The 16,603-nt window shown below is 48.2% G+C and overlaps 2 protein-coding genes and 1 long non-coding RNA gene across 12 annotated transcripts; 2 read left to right on the top strand and 1 right to left on the bottom strand.

The window, feature by feature from the left end:
- Nucleotides 1-2,111: 2,111 nt before the first annotated feature.
- Nucleotides 2,112-4,169, bottom strand: LOC120709985. Its single transcript, XM_039995617.1, has 2 exons — nucleotides 3,466-4,169; nucleotides 2,112-3,237 (listed from the first exon to the last, which is right to left on the bottom strand). Exons 1-2 carry the CDS (start codon nucleotides 4,032-4,034, stop codon nucleotides 2,550-2,552), a joined length of 1,257 nt encoding a protein of 418 aa, XP_039851551.1. The 5' UTR covers nucleotides 4,035-4,169; the 3' UTR covers nucleotides 2,112-2,549.
- A 4,166-nt stretch (nucleotides 4,170-8,335) lies between these two features.
- Nucleotides 8,336-9,427, top strand: LOC120709984. The gene is made up of 2 exons (XR_005689798.1): nucleotides 8,336-8,956; nucleotides 9,098-9,427. It is a non-coding gene; the product is annotated as an uncharacterized LOC120709984 (long non-coding RNA).
- A 2,839-nt stretch (nucleotides 9,428-12,266) lies between these two features.
- Nucleotides 12,267-16,263, top strand: LOC120709982 (pentatricopeptide repeat-containing protein At1g11290, chloroplastic-like). Of its 10 annotated transcripts, none has more exons than XM_039995615.1 (6): nucleotides 12,267-14,212; nucleotides 14,455-14,527; nucleotides 14,615-14,687; nucleotides 15,199-15,319; nucleotides 15,431-15,482; nucleotides 15,624-16,263. In XM_039995615.1, the coding sequence occupies exon 1, from the start codon at nucleotides 12,447-12,449 to the stop codon at nucleotides 13,959-13,961; it is 1,515 nt and encodes a 504-aa protein (XP_039851549.1). In that variant the 5' UTR covers nucleotides 12,267-12,446; the 3' UTR covers nucleotides 13,962-14,212; nucleotides 14,455-14,527; nucleotides 14,615-14,687; nucleotides 15,199-15,319; nucleotides 15,431-15,482; nucleotides 15,624-16,263. The 10 variants fall into 10 exon arrangements, with proteins under 10 accessions (XP_039851549.1, XP_039851545.1, XP_039851544.1 ...); XM_039995611.1 differs by having other exon boundaries at nucleotides 15,613-16,263; XM_039995610.1 differs by having other exon boundaries at nucleotides 15,595-16,263.
- The last annotated feature ends 340 nt before the right edge of the window (nucleotides 16,264-16,603 follow it).

Raw genomic sequence — 16,603 nt, 5'->3', positions numbered from 1 at the left:
GCGGATCCGAGACACCCATAGGGTATGGGTTGGATCTGCTCGCCATCCCTGGAGATCAAATGGGAACAAGAGAGAAAAATGTCAAGCAGCGTCCCCTACCTGGCACGCCAACTGTCGGTGTCCCAACCCGAGGGGCCCGCATCCCAACTAGTAAATGCTGCGTGTTTCCTCGTCCCAGATGATGATGCAAGAGGCAACACAGTAACGCACGGTTTATCCTGGTTCCGGCCGCGGGGCCGTACGTCCAGCAAGGGGGGTGTGCGAGGGCACTGTATTATCTTGCACCCGGAGTGCTTGCAGTAGAGGATACAAGCGAGGTGAGAGAGGGAGGGAAGCTCCCAAGTCTCTGCTAGAAGTGGAGTCGGTTGAGATGAGTGCTTAGTAGTCCTTGAACGTCCTCTTGGAAGAGAGAAGCCAGAGAGACCAGCCCCCGCTAAGGGGAGCCCGCCTCCTCCTTTTATGGTCACAAGGAGGGGCGGCGTACATGAGTGGGGCAAGGGAGTCGCCGTCCTCCCCTCAATCGTGGGGGTACAGTGGTCGGACACTGTAGAAAGTACACTGTGGGAAGGCGGCGCGCGTCCCAGTCATCCTGGATATCGTCCTTGATCCTGCGAAGATCGTGCCTGTCGTCCTGCCAGCCCCTGCAGGTGGCGTGGTCGTCGCTGGTGCATGGTCTTCTAAATATGGCGCGGTGGCATTCGGTGGACTCTTCAGACTAGGGTCCTGCATGCACCAACGGTAGTGGTGGCGCGCGACGGCCCCGGACCCCCTGGTCGGAGTGCGAGCGTGCACACTAGAAGGTCCGGGGGACACGTGGAGGTCCCGGGCTCCTCAAGGGGGGAGGTCCGGGGCTCCGTCCGTGTGTGCTGAGCGCTCCTCTCGGAAGGACACGTGACGTCGCCGGACCCCTTCCCCAGTGGGAGGCGAGTCCGAATGGTCGGTGTCGGCAGAACAGTAACGGGAGCAGTGCCGAGCCCGTCTTGTCTCACGTCGCATGTCCCACAGTGTCGCTACAGCCTCCGGGATGGCGGAGCGGTGACCGAAGTCAGCGGATGGGACCCCGGTCACATCCACTGTGGGAGTGGCGGCCTGACGCCGTCTGTCCTGGGCGTCATGGCGGAGTGGCTGGCCTTTAATGCCTCCGTACGGCAAGTGGTTGGGCGGCGGGGCTGTTTGTCCCTTGTGCCGAGGGGTGGCCTCAAGCGAGGCGGAGATGGCTTACCCGCTCGAGGGTAGATCCGCTACCCTCGAGCGAGGTGGAGATTGTCCAGCGGGCCCGAGAGGGACCCTCGAGCGAGGCGGAGATCGTTCCACGGGTTCGAGAGGGATGTGAATGGGCCGCACGCTGGGCTCCGTTGAGTCCCTTCCTTTCTTCCAGATTGGAAGGAGGCCGTGGGCCTTGGTGGGCCCAGTTGTCTTAATATGTTTTTGCGTTTTGAAGCGATCTTAGTACTCCGATTAGAGTGTCCCTAATCGTGGTACCCGACAAAAATCCAAGCGATAATTGATTCTTCTGAAGATCGATATTTCCTGCCTGTCTCCTATCAGACACAAGCCTTTGATTCTTGATTCAGGGTCAGCAGAGAAAAATGATTGCGCTTACCTGCTAAAGATATTACTGTGCGGCTGCACTGTGTTCTTCCGGGTCTCTGGTCCATGCGTTAGTGGATAAAATTCTTGGGCCTGAAGCCTCAGAACTTTAGAGTCGTTTTGCTTTTGTGTCAGAAGCTAAAGATGCAAATCGACGGGGACGGATCACCTAAATCGGGATGCAAAACGCTCCCCATCCTGTTGCTTTTGAGCGAGTGTTCAACCGTTGTAGCTGCGCTTCACTTCACTCGTTTGCCGGTACAGATGGCGCAAGCATGCGACCGGTTTTCTCCCCCGGGTCCTTCTCGCTAATCTGTATCAGACGCAAGATTTGATAGAGCAGTTGGGGTTTGGGTAGCGACGTCAAAGGCGATAGTCATCGAACAGTTCAGAAGCAACCTCGCGACCTGAAGATGACGTACGAGCAGTTAATCCATTTTTAGTATTCCTGCGAACACTGATGCAAGGTGCAAAAACCCGGCATAGTGCGAACTGCGAAGTGAGGCTTCCTCTTTGTAAGTTCGAAAATTTCTTCCTTGAGACTATACAAAGCAGAGCAGAACTTTGGCGCCTAGTGAGGTGGCTGTTTGGTCGAAGCCACGTGTTGCCAGACTTTGGCGCGATTTGAGTTGACGACGCGAGTATAGATAGCACAAAAGTTTATGAACAATGGGTGGTGGTAGGAATTGCAGCAATTGCACTGTACAAGAAGCAGAAGCACGCGCACACCACTGGCCATCCCCCCTTATCTGAGACATTTCGTTCGCTCTCACTGACCAAGTGACTAGTCCACATCGGCGAAGCAAGCTATCATGCGCGATCATGCCGCGGCCCCACCCCGCATGGAAACGAAGCGTGGCGTGGGGACTGGGGGGACACGGCCGGGCCGCCTTGGACACACTTGGCTGTATGTGCAGCACGCGCGGACGGGACGGACCCCCCGGCCCATCCATCGATGCTCACTGGCGGGCGCCGCAGCTGGTGGACGCCGGCGGCCAGAGGCGGGAGAAGGTGGAGGAGACGGCGATGCCGGCCATGTTGAGGCCCTTGCTGCGGCCCCAGTCCGGCACGGGCACCCAGCGCCACCCCCCGCCGCGCGCGCGGTCGTACGACAGCCACACCAGGTCCCACGCGCCGCGGCAGTTGGAGATGAGCACCAGCCGGACCACGCCCTCCCGCTCCGCCAGCAGGCCCGTCATCACGCCGTACGGCTTCCGGAACCCCTCCACCAGCTCGCCGGGGACGCTGCCCACCAGCTCCCAGTCGCCGCCCACGCCCGCGAACCCGTACAGCTCCACGCCCGTCACCACCTTCGCCCGGGCCCGCCCCGCCGGGTCCTCCACCGCCGCCGACCGCACCACCGCCGCGCTCCCGTCGCCGTACACGTGCAGCCGGTCCCCGTGCCCCGCCCCCGCGGCGGCGTTCGGGAACCGGGGGCGGAAGAAGACCGGCCGGTCGCCCGCGCCCGGGCCGGCGTACACCATGACGCAGTCCGGCCCGGCGTGCGCCGCGCAGAGGTACGTCCCGCCGGGGGACGCCGGCGAGCTCCCCTCCGCCAGGACCGCCTCCGTTTGCTGCCACGTGTCCGTCTCCGACCGGTACTCGAACAGGAATGGCGTGTTGTTCACCAGCTCAGCGAACAGAAACCTGCGGGGAAAAGCAACCATTTTGGCGCTGACGTCAGGTCGGGTACTCCAAACAGCGACATCGATTGATACCGAAGAAATTCACTGTCAGCTCGCGACGAGGAATAATCGAGAAGCGCCGGGGTAAAAGTGAAAGAGTAAAACTCGATCGACCGAGGAGGTTAGTGGTGCTTGCAAGTTTTCCTTCGAGAAAGAAAGAACCAATCGCAAGAAAGAAAAGGACGGGTACCTAAACCGGTTCGATCCGGGGGGATCGGCGACGAGCTTGAGGCCGAAGCGGCGCCAGGAGGAGGTGCCCCGCGGCCCGAGCGGGGACGGCGGGAGCCGGCGCGCGGCGCGCGCGGTGAGGTCGACCACCACGAGCTCGCGCCGGCCGTTGGCGGCGAACAGGAAGGAGCTGCCGGAGGCGGCCAGGAAGTAGAGGTCCTCGCCGGGCGGCACGGCGGGGGCGAGGATGGCCGAGACCGGGATGCGGAACCAGCGGCCCGAGGGCCCGTGGAAGCCCCGGATGGCGGCGTCGCGGGGCGGGAGCTTCTTGAAGAGGAGCAGCCACGCGGCGGCCGGGCCGGACCCCGACGACGCCGAGGAGAGGTGGTAGAGGCGGCGGAAGTCCGGGGACGAGATGAGGCTGGAGAGCGGGCGCGCCACGGAGCGCACGCGGAGGAGCTCCGGGACGGCCAGGCGGAGGAGGATCTCGTGCAGGAGCTCCGACGGGAGAAGCAGCAGCGGGCCCAGGGCCGTGGCGGCCGAGCTCGCCGGCGAGGGGTGGTGCTCGCCGGCGAGGGCGTGATCGGCCATGGGAGGGGTTAGGTGAGGTTTAATTCTGCTCGGGGATCGGAGGATGGGCTTCGCTTGTTTGGGGGACAAGTTTTGCGCCGCTGGCCTTTTATACAGACTAGAGAGAGGTTCTTGGCTAAATCTCCATTTCCTGGGGATTAAAGGGAGTTTTGTTTCTTTTCTCTCTGGCTTTCCGTTTTGTGGTTGGGATGGAAAGGAAGGATGTGCTTGTAGGGCACACTTTGTTCTATTCTAGGTGAAAAAAAAAAGAAATGTTTTTTGGTTTTTTGTATTTGGTGGACGGTGCATGATATCACTACATGTACTATGATGTATGATTCGTAGGTGATGCATGGCTATGACTTAATTACGTGCTTGTACAAGTTCATACAAATGTGACGAAGGGGAAAAAAAAGGCTCTGGTAGAATAAAGAGAACTAGTTTGGTAGGCGCGCTATGCGTGACCGTATAGGAAATTGCTAACTCGAAGTAATATTTTTTTTTACTGTTCTCGAAAGAGGATCATACAATGTTTTAAATTATATAAAAAAATATATTACTGTGAATTACGGAATTAATTTTTTTGTATAGAAATGTATATTTTTTATTTTACAATAGACTTGTAATGTGTAACGATAGGTATTATTGTCTTTTATGGACATCATGGACTTATGAGATCGTATAGTACAGATAAGATGCTATGATATATTTTTTTTAAGTTTGGCTTAGTACAATCAGTTAGTTAGATGGTAAATATTTTTAACGATCTAAAATTCTCAGTTGATGTAAAATTAACACATAGGCTACCCTTTTATATGCTGGATCGTTCATATAAATAAATGTTGTTAGAACTTTAGTCTCAAGTGTATATTAGATAACTGGTGCTATAAATATTAGGAAGTCTCAAGTGTAAATATTAGGAAGTCTCAAGTGTATATTAGATAACATGTGTTTTAAATATTAGAAAGCAAATATTGGAAAGTTTTTTTTAAAAAAAAACAGAAGGCAGACTTATACTGAAAAGAGTAAAAAAAAAACCTCACGAACAGTACTAAACAGTGTCGTGTGGGGCCCACTTGTGAACAGTGCGTGTGGGGCCACCTTGTTGAGTACATATACTAAAGGGCCAAGAATCGGCGCAACGCCGTGAGTTCTGGCCCCACGTGGGGCCCACACAGACTATTCACAGTGGGCCATATGTACTGTTTTCAAGCGTGCCACATGCACTGTTTAGAACTGTTCACAAGTGGCCCCTTGTGAACAGTACATGTGGGCCCACTTGTGCGCAATGCATGTGCACCCATTGTGAATAGTGCTGTGTGGGCCCCATGTGGGGTCAGAACTCACGGCGTTGCGCCGATTGTTGGCCCCTTAGTATATGTACTCAAAAATCAAAGTTATTATTGGGCTCAAACTTGTTGTACAAGTTCATTGTATTTCCGAAAAATCAGTTACAATTAAACACAATACATGATGCGCAATCTGCTCGTAGGTATGGCACCGGTGCCTTTCGTCCCAAGATAATTTCTAGTCTTGCTCAAGTAAAAGATGGATTACGGCCTTAATACTTGATTGCCGCGCAACAGAATTTCAGGTGCTTCATCCTAGACAGACTCCATGTGGGACCGTAAAAAAAACGCCCACACAGTCTTTAAAAAAAAAACGCCCACACAGGAACGCCATCAGCCACATTGCTCCGTTTCCTTTCGTGCACTCTTGGCACCAAAGTACTTTATTTTTTTATGGAATTGGCACCAAAGTACTTTATTACGAAGGCCATTAATAGTATTTTTCTTTATTCTAAGAACACCAAATATTATAATTAAACCCGGTGGACAAGTCAAAATCACCTCCTAATCCACTCCTCAAAAAAAGTAGTGATCACTTCCCATCTATCTGCAGTTCAGCACAGAAATAAGAAAGCGAAGGGGAAACCACTTGAGCCAGGGAGCCATCACAAATACAAACTTTACACAGCCTCTTCGCACAAAATATGTGATCGGCGAGCCGTGAGCCCGTGACACACATTCATATATAGCCTGTGACCCCCTTTAGTTTATTTCATACGGAGCCGTACAAACTACAGTGGACGTCAGCACTCTGCAAGAGCCTTGGATGGATCCTTTTTCCCTAAAAAATGGAGAGGCTTCCAATAATAGCCCTTTCTGTGTGTCTAGAAAAGGGGAAGAAGAAAGAAGAGGTCATATTCGATCTTTCATTGCATTTTCAATCATGCGTGGATAAAAGCGCTGTGGAGTGAGGACCAAAGAAACACTTTTCTGCAAGAAACAAGCTATGGCTAGCAGGGGAACTCTGAATTTCTGTATATCCAGACACCTGTTCATTATTTTTCTTTCCTTTTCTTTTCCAAGACTCTTCTTATCCACAGACTGGTTGGTTGAAACAGGTGCTTGGATCCTCAATAATTCTTTGGAATTATACAGACCAATAATTGATACTCCAGCATTAACTTAACTTCTTCTAGACCTCAGCTGCTGGGCTTCACTGTGACCATATAAGATACAGAGTCATTTTGCAGGTCACAGGGCATCATTTCTTCTTATCCTAATGATGTGCGCGTCCCTTTAGCTGATGACGGCAACCTTTAACTGCCTCCTGCAACTAACACAAACCAAGAAACTGTTTTTTTTTCTAAAAAAAAGAGTGTATAATGGATGTGGTTAGGTTAACTAGATACAAATGCAGCTCCATGTCAGCATGCACGCACATAAAATTTAAGGTTGGAACAGGGTCATTTTGCTCTGTTTCCTTTTGGCCCCAAATGAATCGACGAGTCAAAAATAGCGGATGATATTTAAATGGGAAAAGTTCAATTTTTACCTTTGAATTATTGCAAAAATGATTTTCAATCTTCAACTACGAAATTGGACAACATAGGCCATCCAACTGTCAAAACCGGGCAAATTTAGCCCTTGGAATGGTTTTGAAAGTAGTTTTGCATTTTATAAAAGCATTAAATAAATCTAATTAGATCTAAAAAATTAAAACTAATTCACTTTAAATCAGAAAAATATGAAACTAGTACCAAATTTTTTCTAAAAATGTAACTTATCTATTATTGCTCCATTTGAATCTTAGTTATTAAAAATAATAGGTATAACTGCAAGCAACCAAATATTATGAATATAAAAAAATTAAATCTGAATAACTCACAAGTCATGTGATAATAGATAGGTTATATTTTTAGAAAACTTTCGATACTCATTTCATAATTTTTTGACTTAAAATGAATTACTTATAAATTTTTTAGTGTAAAATTGAATATTTTTAATTCTCACAAAATGGAAAACCACCCTAGGGGGCCAAATTTGTTCGGTTTTAACAGTTGGATGGCCTATGTTGTCCGATTTCGTAGTTGAAGGTTGAAAATTGGATTTTTGCGATAGTTGAAAGGTGTAAATCAGATTTTTTTTTTCCCTAGTTGAATCTGGTCGGCGTAGCTCTTGCTGCCCCGACTGTACGGTTTCGGGGGCCCCAAAAACTTGCAACTTTTGATGAAGATACGGGAGCTAGAGATGATGGTCAAAGGTTGGGTGAAGACGCCCTCGCGCTTCCCCTGCGCGCCTCTGCCTGAGGAAGCTCTGTTTCGCTTAATCCCCATGCAAAACCTCCGTAAATGCCTCGTCATCAAGCTGTAGCGAGCTCTGCCATGTCACGGCATGAATGATTCGCCCAGGTTCCTCCGAAATTGGCTGCTGCTCGACGTAGCGTTCGACGAATGCAGCTTCCCCGTCGGCGTCTTGGGCGTACGTGTTCTGTTTGGGCACGGAGCGGTTGTCTTTCTTGATCTGCCTATACCTGCCACGCTTTCTGAACCATGCTGTAACTTTCAGGCGATAAGCTGCTCTCAGCGCAGCTTCTATGCAGGCATCTGGGATCGGGACACGCGCACTGGACATCGGATCGGACGACGAGGTCAGGGGCCGAAACCGCCCGAGAAGCCAGTCACAGTCAGAAACCACGGCCTCCTTCCTCCAGCTCCAAGAAACAGGGCCAGACGTAACCCATGCGCGCGGGCACCGAACAGTCGCGAACTCTGCTGGAACAGCAGAGCGAAATGGCTACTTTGCCGAAAGAGCACAGGACGACGGCACGCGACAAAGTGTTTTTTTTTTTCATGCAGTCGCTGCATACTCTGAAGATAGTGACACGATTGTTCGTATTATGAAGAAGCAGAACACTATCTGAAAAAAATGCATCGTAGAGAAGAGACTAGCTGCGGTGCTGATGACAAAGCAAGCATGCGCGGCGATGGAACCTGGTTTGCAGCCGATTATTCATTCAATGGGGATGGGTTGCGTGGTGGTGTTCCTGAGTTGTGTGGCGTGAGAGATGCTTTTTTTTTTTGAGAATGTGAGAAAGGCCAATTAGATCCGGGACGTGCATGATGATGTCAAGGAAAGGCCCATGATCAATATTCAATCGCCCTGCAGCCTTCTGGTTCCTTCCGGCCTTTTCCCCTTGCTGCAGGACACAAGGGCGAAAAGGAGGCGGCTCGGTTTGCCGGCGGCGATTCGGCCGCTCCCTTCCGTCTCCAGCGGCCTGGAAGGCGCCGGAGATGGAGGAGGAACGGCGAATCGACGTGCGGCTGTGAATAGACTAGGTAGTTTTGTATCTAGTTCTCCGTTTTCCTCACTGTCGATGGCGACGGCGGTGGATCGAATAAGGTCGCCGGGTGCTCCTTTGCTCGCGGCGATGGTCTTGCTCCTCTAAGGTGCCTTTGCTGTTGGTGGCAGCGTCGTTGAAGCCACCTCTATGCAAGGGTTACGGCGGAGGGTATGCTTTCTCCTGCCCTTTTCTGGTGGTGGTGGCGCCGTCGCCACTATTCCCGGGGTTGGTCGTGGGAGTCTTTTGTTCCTCCTTGGCGGCCTCTCTGTTGAAGGCAATACTCTCGGCGTCTTCTCCGGCGAGCCACGGGTGAGGTCAGTTGTTCTCTCCCTTTTTGCGAATGGGGTGGAGCTTTGCTTTTCCCCTTTGGTGGGTTCTGCCTCTGGATTGCCTGGGCTTCGGCCGGCGATTGCAGATCCTTGTTCCGGGTTGCTAGCGTTGGTTTGCAACTGCAGATTTCTTCTTCCTTTGAGCGCGGCAAGAGATGGCCGATGCCCTTTCAAAGGAATCAGATGCGTCGCGGCGGATGGTTGGCGGCGTTGGCTCTTGCGGCATGTCCAAGGTTGGAAGTCTCTCGTCCTACTCGGGGGAAGATTTGGCTCCGATTCCGGCGTTTTCCATCAGCGGCGGTCATCGGAGAGGAAGAAGAAGCTGGGGACCTGTTTCGGGGGCTTCGATGTAATATTTAGTTTTGTCAAGGTCCTTTCTGTACAACTGGGGGATGTACTGTACTTCACTTTAATATAATCTACCCCTTTCGTAAAAAAAAGCATTCAATCGCCCTATTATTTATCCCCCACACATCAGATTAATCGGAGAAGGCTGGGGCACCCAGGTGCATGCAAGTGGTTGCTCAGCTCAGAGCACTCTGCTGCTGTCTGCAGGGGCGTGACGGAGCTTGTGAACCGTCCACAGTGAAGAGAGTAAATGAAGAAGCAAATACACTGTTTGGCACTGTAGATGTACTGTTTGGCACTGTAGACAGAGAGGATGCGGGAAACGAGGAGGGAGCAAATTTACTATTGCTCCCTCCGCTGTGGTCAGCTTGACGGAGCCATTAGCAAAGCAGAATGCCTGCTAGGCGAGGCCGCATCATCCGTGACCGAACTGACAGCCGGACTAGTAACATTAAGTTAGTGGATTAAGGTGTGGACTCGCGGCAAACCCGTCGCTAAAGTGAAGCCAAGCGTTGAGCTCTTCTCAAGTGGAATCTTGCTGTCGGGTTGGCTCCCTTTTTGTTTAAGCCCGCGCTAGATTAACCCTTTGCCGTCGAGGTGGTGCGTTGTGCCAAAGAGGGGACGCCCTAATTTCATCCACCGAAGTTGCGGTAGGAGAGGATCGGTGGCTAATTGGCTAATGGCCTTTTGATATTTGTTGGTCGGCCGGCCGGGTCCTCCCGGCCGGATCCGATCCACGTCGGACGGATTGACGGCTTCTGTTGTCTTGTCCGGGGTGGGACCTGGCGAGGCCGTGAGGAGCATGTCTCTCTGCTGCGGAGTCAACTTATCTGAGTGTGCGTGAGAGTGAGTGAGGAAGGTGTGATTCGGACCGTATGCATTTTTAATTGCAACTTTGTGAAAGCGAAAGTGGCCGGCTCAGCATTGCGCGACCATGTGGGTTGACGGAAATGGGACCCTTTTGTATTCTGTATTTAGTCGCATGTGTTTTAGTTATCATCAACAGCAGCACAAAATCGAATTATCACTACGCCGGCATCTTGTGGATTTAGAGGAATTCGGTTACAGCTTGTTCAAAACATGCCCACGCTGGCACACGTCTCCGAGTTATACTGGGCCGAATCTTGGCCAAATACGCGCATACTGGGCCTAGGATTGGTTTGACTGTTCGACATCGGGGCGTCCAAATCCCAACCGCTAACCGTGCGCCCCAACGCCCTCCCTCACTTCCAGCGTCTTCTTTCCCCTTCCGTCGTCTTCCAGCGACTCCGAAGGCGAATCCCTCTCCGCCGCCGATTGGCTCGGGTCCTCTCCTCCGGCGCCCTCGTTGGCGTTGGAGGTGAGAAGCCGGATGGGTCGGTTGCCGATCTGTATATACCTAGTAGCTAGATTTGTATGTTTGTATCCCGGTTGCTTCGGTTTGTGTCTGCCGGTTTCTATGTCCTTCCAGAGCTTCTCTGTGGGGTTGGATTTCTCCCTGCTGCGGACTCCGGTGGGGATTTTTGCTTCCTCCATGGTTTCTTTGTGGTCGTTGGTGGTGGCATCTGTAGGTTGGTGGTGGTTGTTGGGAGAGTAGTGCACTACGGCGTCTTTTGTAGGCGATTCGGCGACGACGATGTTTTCTTTGTCTCTGTCTCTTGCGTCGTTGGTCGATTTCGTCATGTGCTTTTCTGTGCTGGTTGTGTCTACTCTGTTCACGGTGCCGCTGGCCTTGCAACCACCAAGAAGGCCACTGGAGACGGGAGGAAGATCTTTTTCCTCTGGAGTGTTTCCGATGGCGATGTCGTCTGGAACTGCTTCGAGAGGTTAGTTCTCCACCTGCTTCATTGTTGGGGCTGGTGTTCTATCATTTCCCTTGTGGGTTTGCTGCTCTCCGACTGGGCTTTGCCGGTGAGACGACTGGTGTCTGAGCCCGGTGAAAGTGAGGATTGCCCGGGACGTTCATCGAATAAATGGCATACTTATGGTATGCCATACTTATGGTATCAATTAGAAAAATAGAAAAATAAAAATTACCTACCACTGCCATTACGATAAAAATTAGCCTAAAATACTCATGTGCCTAATTAAAAATTACCCACCAATACCATTATGAAAAATTAAATATAAAATATCATTTAGCTATGTATCAGTTACAAATATATACTATTAATAAAAAACTAAAGCTAACAACAATCAATTAAAATAAAATGAAAATAAGAATAACTAGAAAGGCCGGTACGGCGTTGCCGCGCTATTAACTGTAGACCAGTGATTGTTACAAAAGTTATTGATGTTTTTACAAAATTTTAGACTACAGGTTCTTTTTTAGAAATTTTAGGGGTTGTTCAATAAAAATGCAGGGACTATGGGCTAATTTTCACAAAGCTATGGGACTTTTTTGCAAAATTTTGGACTGCAAGTTGATTTGTAAAAAGCTCAGTGTCTTTTTCATAAAAATATACGGGTTGCGGGTTGATTTCTGTAATCTTGAGGGACATTTCTGTAAAATTTAGACTACAAGTTATTTTGTAGAAATTTTAGGGTTTGTTTAGTAAAAATGCAGGGACTATGGGTTGATTTTCACAAAGCTAGGGGATTTTTTGGCAAAATTTTGGACTGTGGGTTGATTTGTAAAAAGTTCAGGGTTTTTTCATAAAAATATATGGACTGCGGATTAATTTCTAAAAAGTTGAGGGACTTTTTTGTGAAATTTATATGTGATCCAACGGCCTAGATCTCTTTGCTGGCCGATCGGACGGCCCTTGTTATTTTGATGACGTGGCTCGATGGGGGCCAAAAATCGCCCCCCATTTAAGTCTTTAGAAGATTATCTGGTTAATATTATTAAATCTCAACAAATTAATTTTTTTATAAGTAGATCATAGTTGAATTGTTTTAATCAATAATAAGACATAATTTACGATAATGAACAGGATTATGTATGGTAAAAAATAGTATAATTTTTAAGTAAAAATATAATAACATGCAAATTTTTAAATTTTTAATACTAACCGCACAAATGCACAGGCTATATATTAGTTCTCTTTAATGTCAGGGGTGCCCTGTTTTGTCATTTCCGCATTTCCCCAAAAACCGCGCGCCCCAACCGTCGATCCTCCCGAAAACCCAACTCGCCCATGCGGCCATGCGCACGTTCGGAAGTGTTGAGTATGCGAGGAAGGTTTTTGGGGAAATGCAGAAGAGGGACGTGGTGTCTTGGACGTCCATGATCTCGGCGTTTGCACAGCGTGGCATGTGGAATGATGCGTTGAGGTTTCTTGCCGAGATGCAGGCAGATGGGATTGCTCCCAACAAAGTCACGATTATAAGCTTGCTGTCTGCTTGTGGGCGTGGGCAGGCTGTTGACAGAGGATGCTGGGTGTATGGTCTGCTTGGTGAATATGGAATTGAGGCTGATGTGGATATAGGAAATGCAGTCGTAAGCATGTACGCGAAATGTGGGTGCATGTCTGATGCTTTGGAGGCATTTAAGGTCATGCCTGCAAGAAATACTAAATCATGGAACGCGCTGATCGATGGTTTTGTGCAAAATAAGAAGCATAAAGAAGCATTGAAAATGTTTGAAGAGATGTTATCAAGTGACTTCAATCCTGATGCTGTAACACTTGTAAGTATTTTATCAGCCTGCACTCAGCTTGGTGATCTTCAGCAAGGGAGGAATCTCCACAGTTACATAAGAAGCAGTGGGATCTGTTGTGACACCATCCTTACAAATTCTTTGATTAACATGTATGCCAAATGTGGCGATATGGCAGCAGCAGAAGTGGTTTTCAAGGCTATGAAACAGAGGGATGTTGTTTCATGGACAACTATGGTTTGTGGTTATGTGCAGGACCGGCAATTTACAGCGGTCTTCATCTTTTTTGAAGAGATGAAGGTTGCAGGGATTTTAGCAAGTGAAATGGCACTGGTTAGTCTGCTTTCTGCTTGTTCACAGCTTGGAGCACTTGATAGAGGAAGGGAGATACATGCTTATGTAGAAGAAATGAACATAAAACGAGATGTATTCCTAGAAAGCGCCCTGGTGGATATGTATGCAAAATGTGGCTCCATCAATATGGCTGGTGAAATATTTAGCAACATGCAGCATAAACAAACCCTCACATGGAATTCTATGCTCGGAGGTCTTGCAAGTAATGGGCATGGGAAAGAAGCAGTCCAGCTCTTTGACCAAATGCTGAAGTTTGGAGATCCCAAACCTGATGGTATTACATTCAAGACAGTCCTTGGTGCCTGTGCTCATGTGGGAATGGTTAGCGAGGGACTCTGTTATTTCCATTCCATGCCTGGCTTTGGTATTGCCCCTGATATTGAGCACTTTGGTTGCATAGCAGACCTCCTAAGTAGAGCTGGCCTACTAGAAGAAGCATTTGAGTTCATAAAGAAGATGCCAATAGATCCTAATCCTGTAATTTGGGGATCACTTCTTTCAGCCTGCAGATTTCATGACAAAATGGATTTAGTGAGGAGAGTCAGGCAACACGTTATTAAATTAGCTCCTAATGATGTGGGGACACATGTGATGATCGCAAACTTATACGCTGAAGGTGGTCTGTGGGATGATGTACAGCAAATAAGAGAGCAGATGGGAAGCAGGGGTATAGAGAAGTCACCTGGTTACAGCTCCATCCAAGTCTAAACCTTCATAATGTATTTTAACACAGTATGTGATCCGCCTATAAGGCAATACACAAGGCTGACAGGAGCAATGCCAACCAGTGCAGTTTCTGTTTCACAAGACATCAGGCACCACGTCTCAATTTCCATTAACCTGTGTATGTGTTCTTGTATTATTTTGGGGATCAACACTGCCTAAATCATTTGCTTGGATAATGTTCATGGACACAATTGAAGCTGTGACAAGAAGAAGGCATGTAAAATATGCTCACGGTATGAAATTTAGAGCTCACTTGCCGTTCACTTAGATAAATTAACCATCAGGGTTCATAGTTCTTTTTTTCAATAAACATGTAGTGTTCACTAAGCTCTGGTCTTCTTTGTGTTTGAGTTATGCGTTGAAAAATCATACTGTTTAACCTAAATCTTTGTACATTGATTTGTTAAGATTGCTCAATTCACTTGTTCCTAATAAATAACCATTTGCATTTTCAACTATTGTACTGTTCATGTAGCCGACATTCGTCTTTCTCCAACCTTACAAGTCCAAGAGGCAAAACTGCAACCAGCCCTTCTCTGTACATTGATGTAAGATATTTACACATTCTTTTTATCATAATCTAGTTTGTTGATATTGTCTAAGAAATGTGAGTATCCATTTGGGATTAAGTTCAGTTTTCGTATTGCTGGAAAAGACAGTTCTTCAGCTCTCAGAAGGCTGAGATTAAAGGCCAAGCTCCATAAAGAGGTATGGGTCAATTAACCTCATATCTATTCTGCAACATCTCGAATGTTAAACGGTGAAGAAATTAAAAAACAAAATGAACCCCACCAATTATACATACTCAACAACTAATACATTGAGGTTTTATTAGCACCATTTCAAATTTCCCAGAAGCTTGGGAATATCCAAACCCATGGACATGACAGAGGACGAATTTAGCATTTGCAACAGCTCTGAACAATCACATTATGACCAAACGGTATCGTATGATCCTGGCTGAATAACGGGCCATGTACTCCTTAGCTACAGCTCATCTACCATGCTGGATCACAGATAGTTTATGTACACGATAGTACTCCCAAAGATCTGTTTTATCTGATTTGCTGCATGATTGAGTCATACATGTATTGGTAAAAAAATCATGCATGTTTCAATCCTTAATCATTATAAGGTTTTTGATTTGATAGAACTCTTTATTTTACCTGTTGGAAGTAAATAATAGCTTTCCTTATTTACCCCTGCAATGCACATGCAGTCAGTGTTCTTCCATTCTGCAAGCTGCCCAGAATAAGTCCAATAATTAGGATGCAGGCATTAGAGACAAAGCTACAATAAGCCTTTGGTGTACTTCACGTGTGGAAGCTGCCTCCATCAAAGTAAGATATTATCTCTCAAATTTCAGTTTTGTTATCAGCTTCCAAGTTGCTGATATTTTGGATATCCCCAAGTTTCTAGTAGTAGAACTGAAACAGGTGCTCACTTTTCAGCATTCTTTACTGTCATACAATGGGGCTTCAAAACAGCATAGACTGCTGGAAAGTGAGTAATTTTTTCAGTTTTCCAGGAACTTGGGAAATATTCAAACACCATTATATGCCAGAAGACGAATGTAGCATTTCTGATCAGAGTTCTAAAGTCTTACCCCTTTTAGATGATGAAACGGTCCTAGTTGAATGACAGATGGAGCATGTACTTCATGGTGGCCATTCACCTGCCATGGTGGATCCGAGGTGAACCAGGCTCGATTAACTGTCGCAAATAAGCAGATGGTGATACCGAATGATGCCTCCATGCTGCTAGTAAGGATCATGAGTCCATGAGGAACACAGCCTTAGACGGCACAATGGGCTGATGGTACCGCACCCTTCGTACTGAAGGCAAATGGTAGCGATCTGTTATTCAAGCCCCTTGCCTAGCGAGATAGTAGCAGTATAAAGTAAGTTCTATTTATCTTTTACATGTGCTGTCGAAATGTTGCTCGGCGAGTTTAGGAGCAAGGTTGGATCGTTAGCAAAGGAGTTAATGGCTTCTACTTCTACATGCCTAGTATGCTAGAATCACCCCTAACTGGATGCCACACAGCTCAATCTGCTGAATGCTCGTGTCAGAGAACAGGAACCCAGGCCCGTGCCTGTTGCGTCAAGTTATCTACAGTAAGATTATGCAGCTTTGGGAGTGGTAGCGTAGGGTAGGGATGCAGCCTGACTGTTTAACCCTTCTGTGGCATCTTTCCAATTTGGGCAGCGATGTGCTGGCCAATGATCCCAATGAGATGAGCACTTTTCGATCTTTCAAAACAAAAAGACCACTTTTCCCTGGACGAGATGCATGATCCCAGGCTGGTCCGCTGGTACTACTACGCAGGCATTTGCCGTCCTAATTTGAAAGGGAAAAGGCAAGTTTTTCTCCCCGTTTTTCTGTAAAGCCTCCACGAATGAACTTGTGCAAGCTGTAATCAACGATCTACGAGTACTTCGTAAATTTGAATAGCGAACAACCCCCCCCCCCCCGGAGTTGAGCCATCAAAAACAATCGCGAGCTATTTTGAACATGTGTTAGTGCCGCGACTGGGTTCTTAAACAAAATTAGAAATGCATTCCCCCCCCCCCCCCTGCGATCTCCTGCCGTGGCCGTGGCGGTGACATCACGGGCCCCTAATT

The sequence above is a fragment of the Panicum virgatum genome, chromosome 5K (genome assembly GCF_016808335.1).
Source record: "Panicum virgatum strain AP13 chromosome 5K, P.virgatum_v5, whole genome shotgun sequence".
Lineage (NCBI taxonomy): Eukaryota > Viridiplantae > Streptophyta > Magnoliopsida > Poales > Poaceae > Panicum > Panicum virgatum.
The sequence above is the reverse complement of the archived record's forward strand: the minus strand, read 5'-3'. Positions and strand labels throughout refer to the sequence as shown.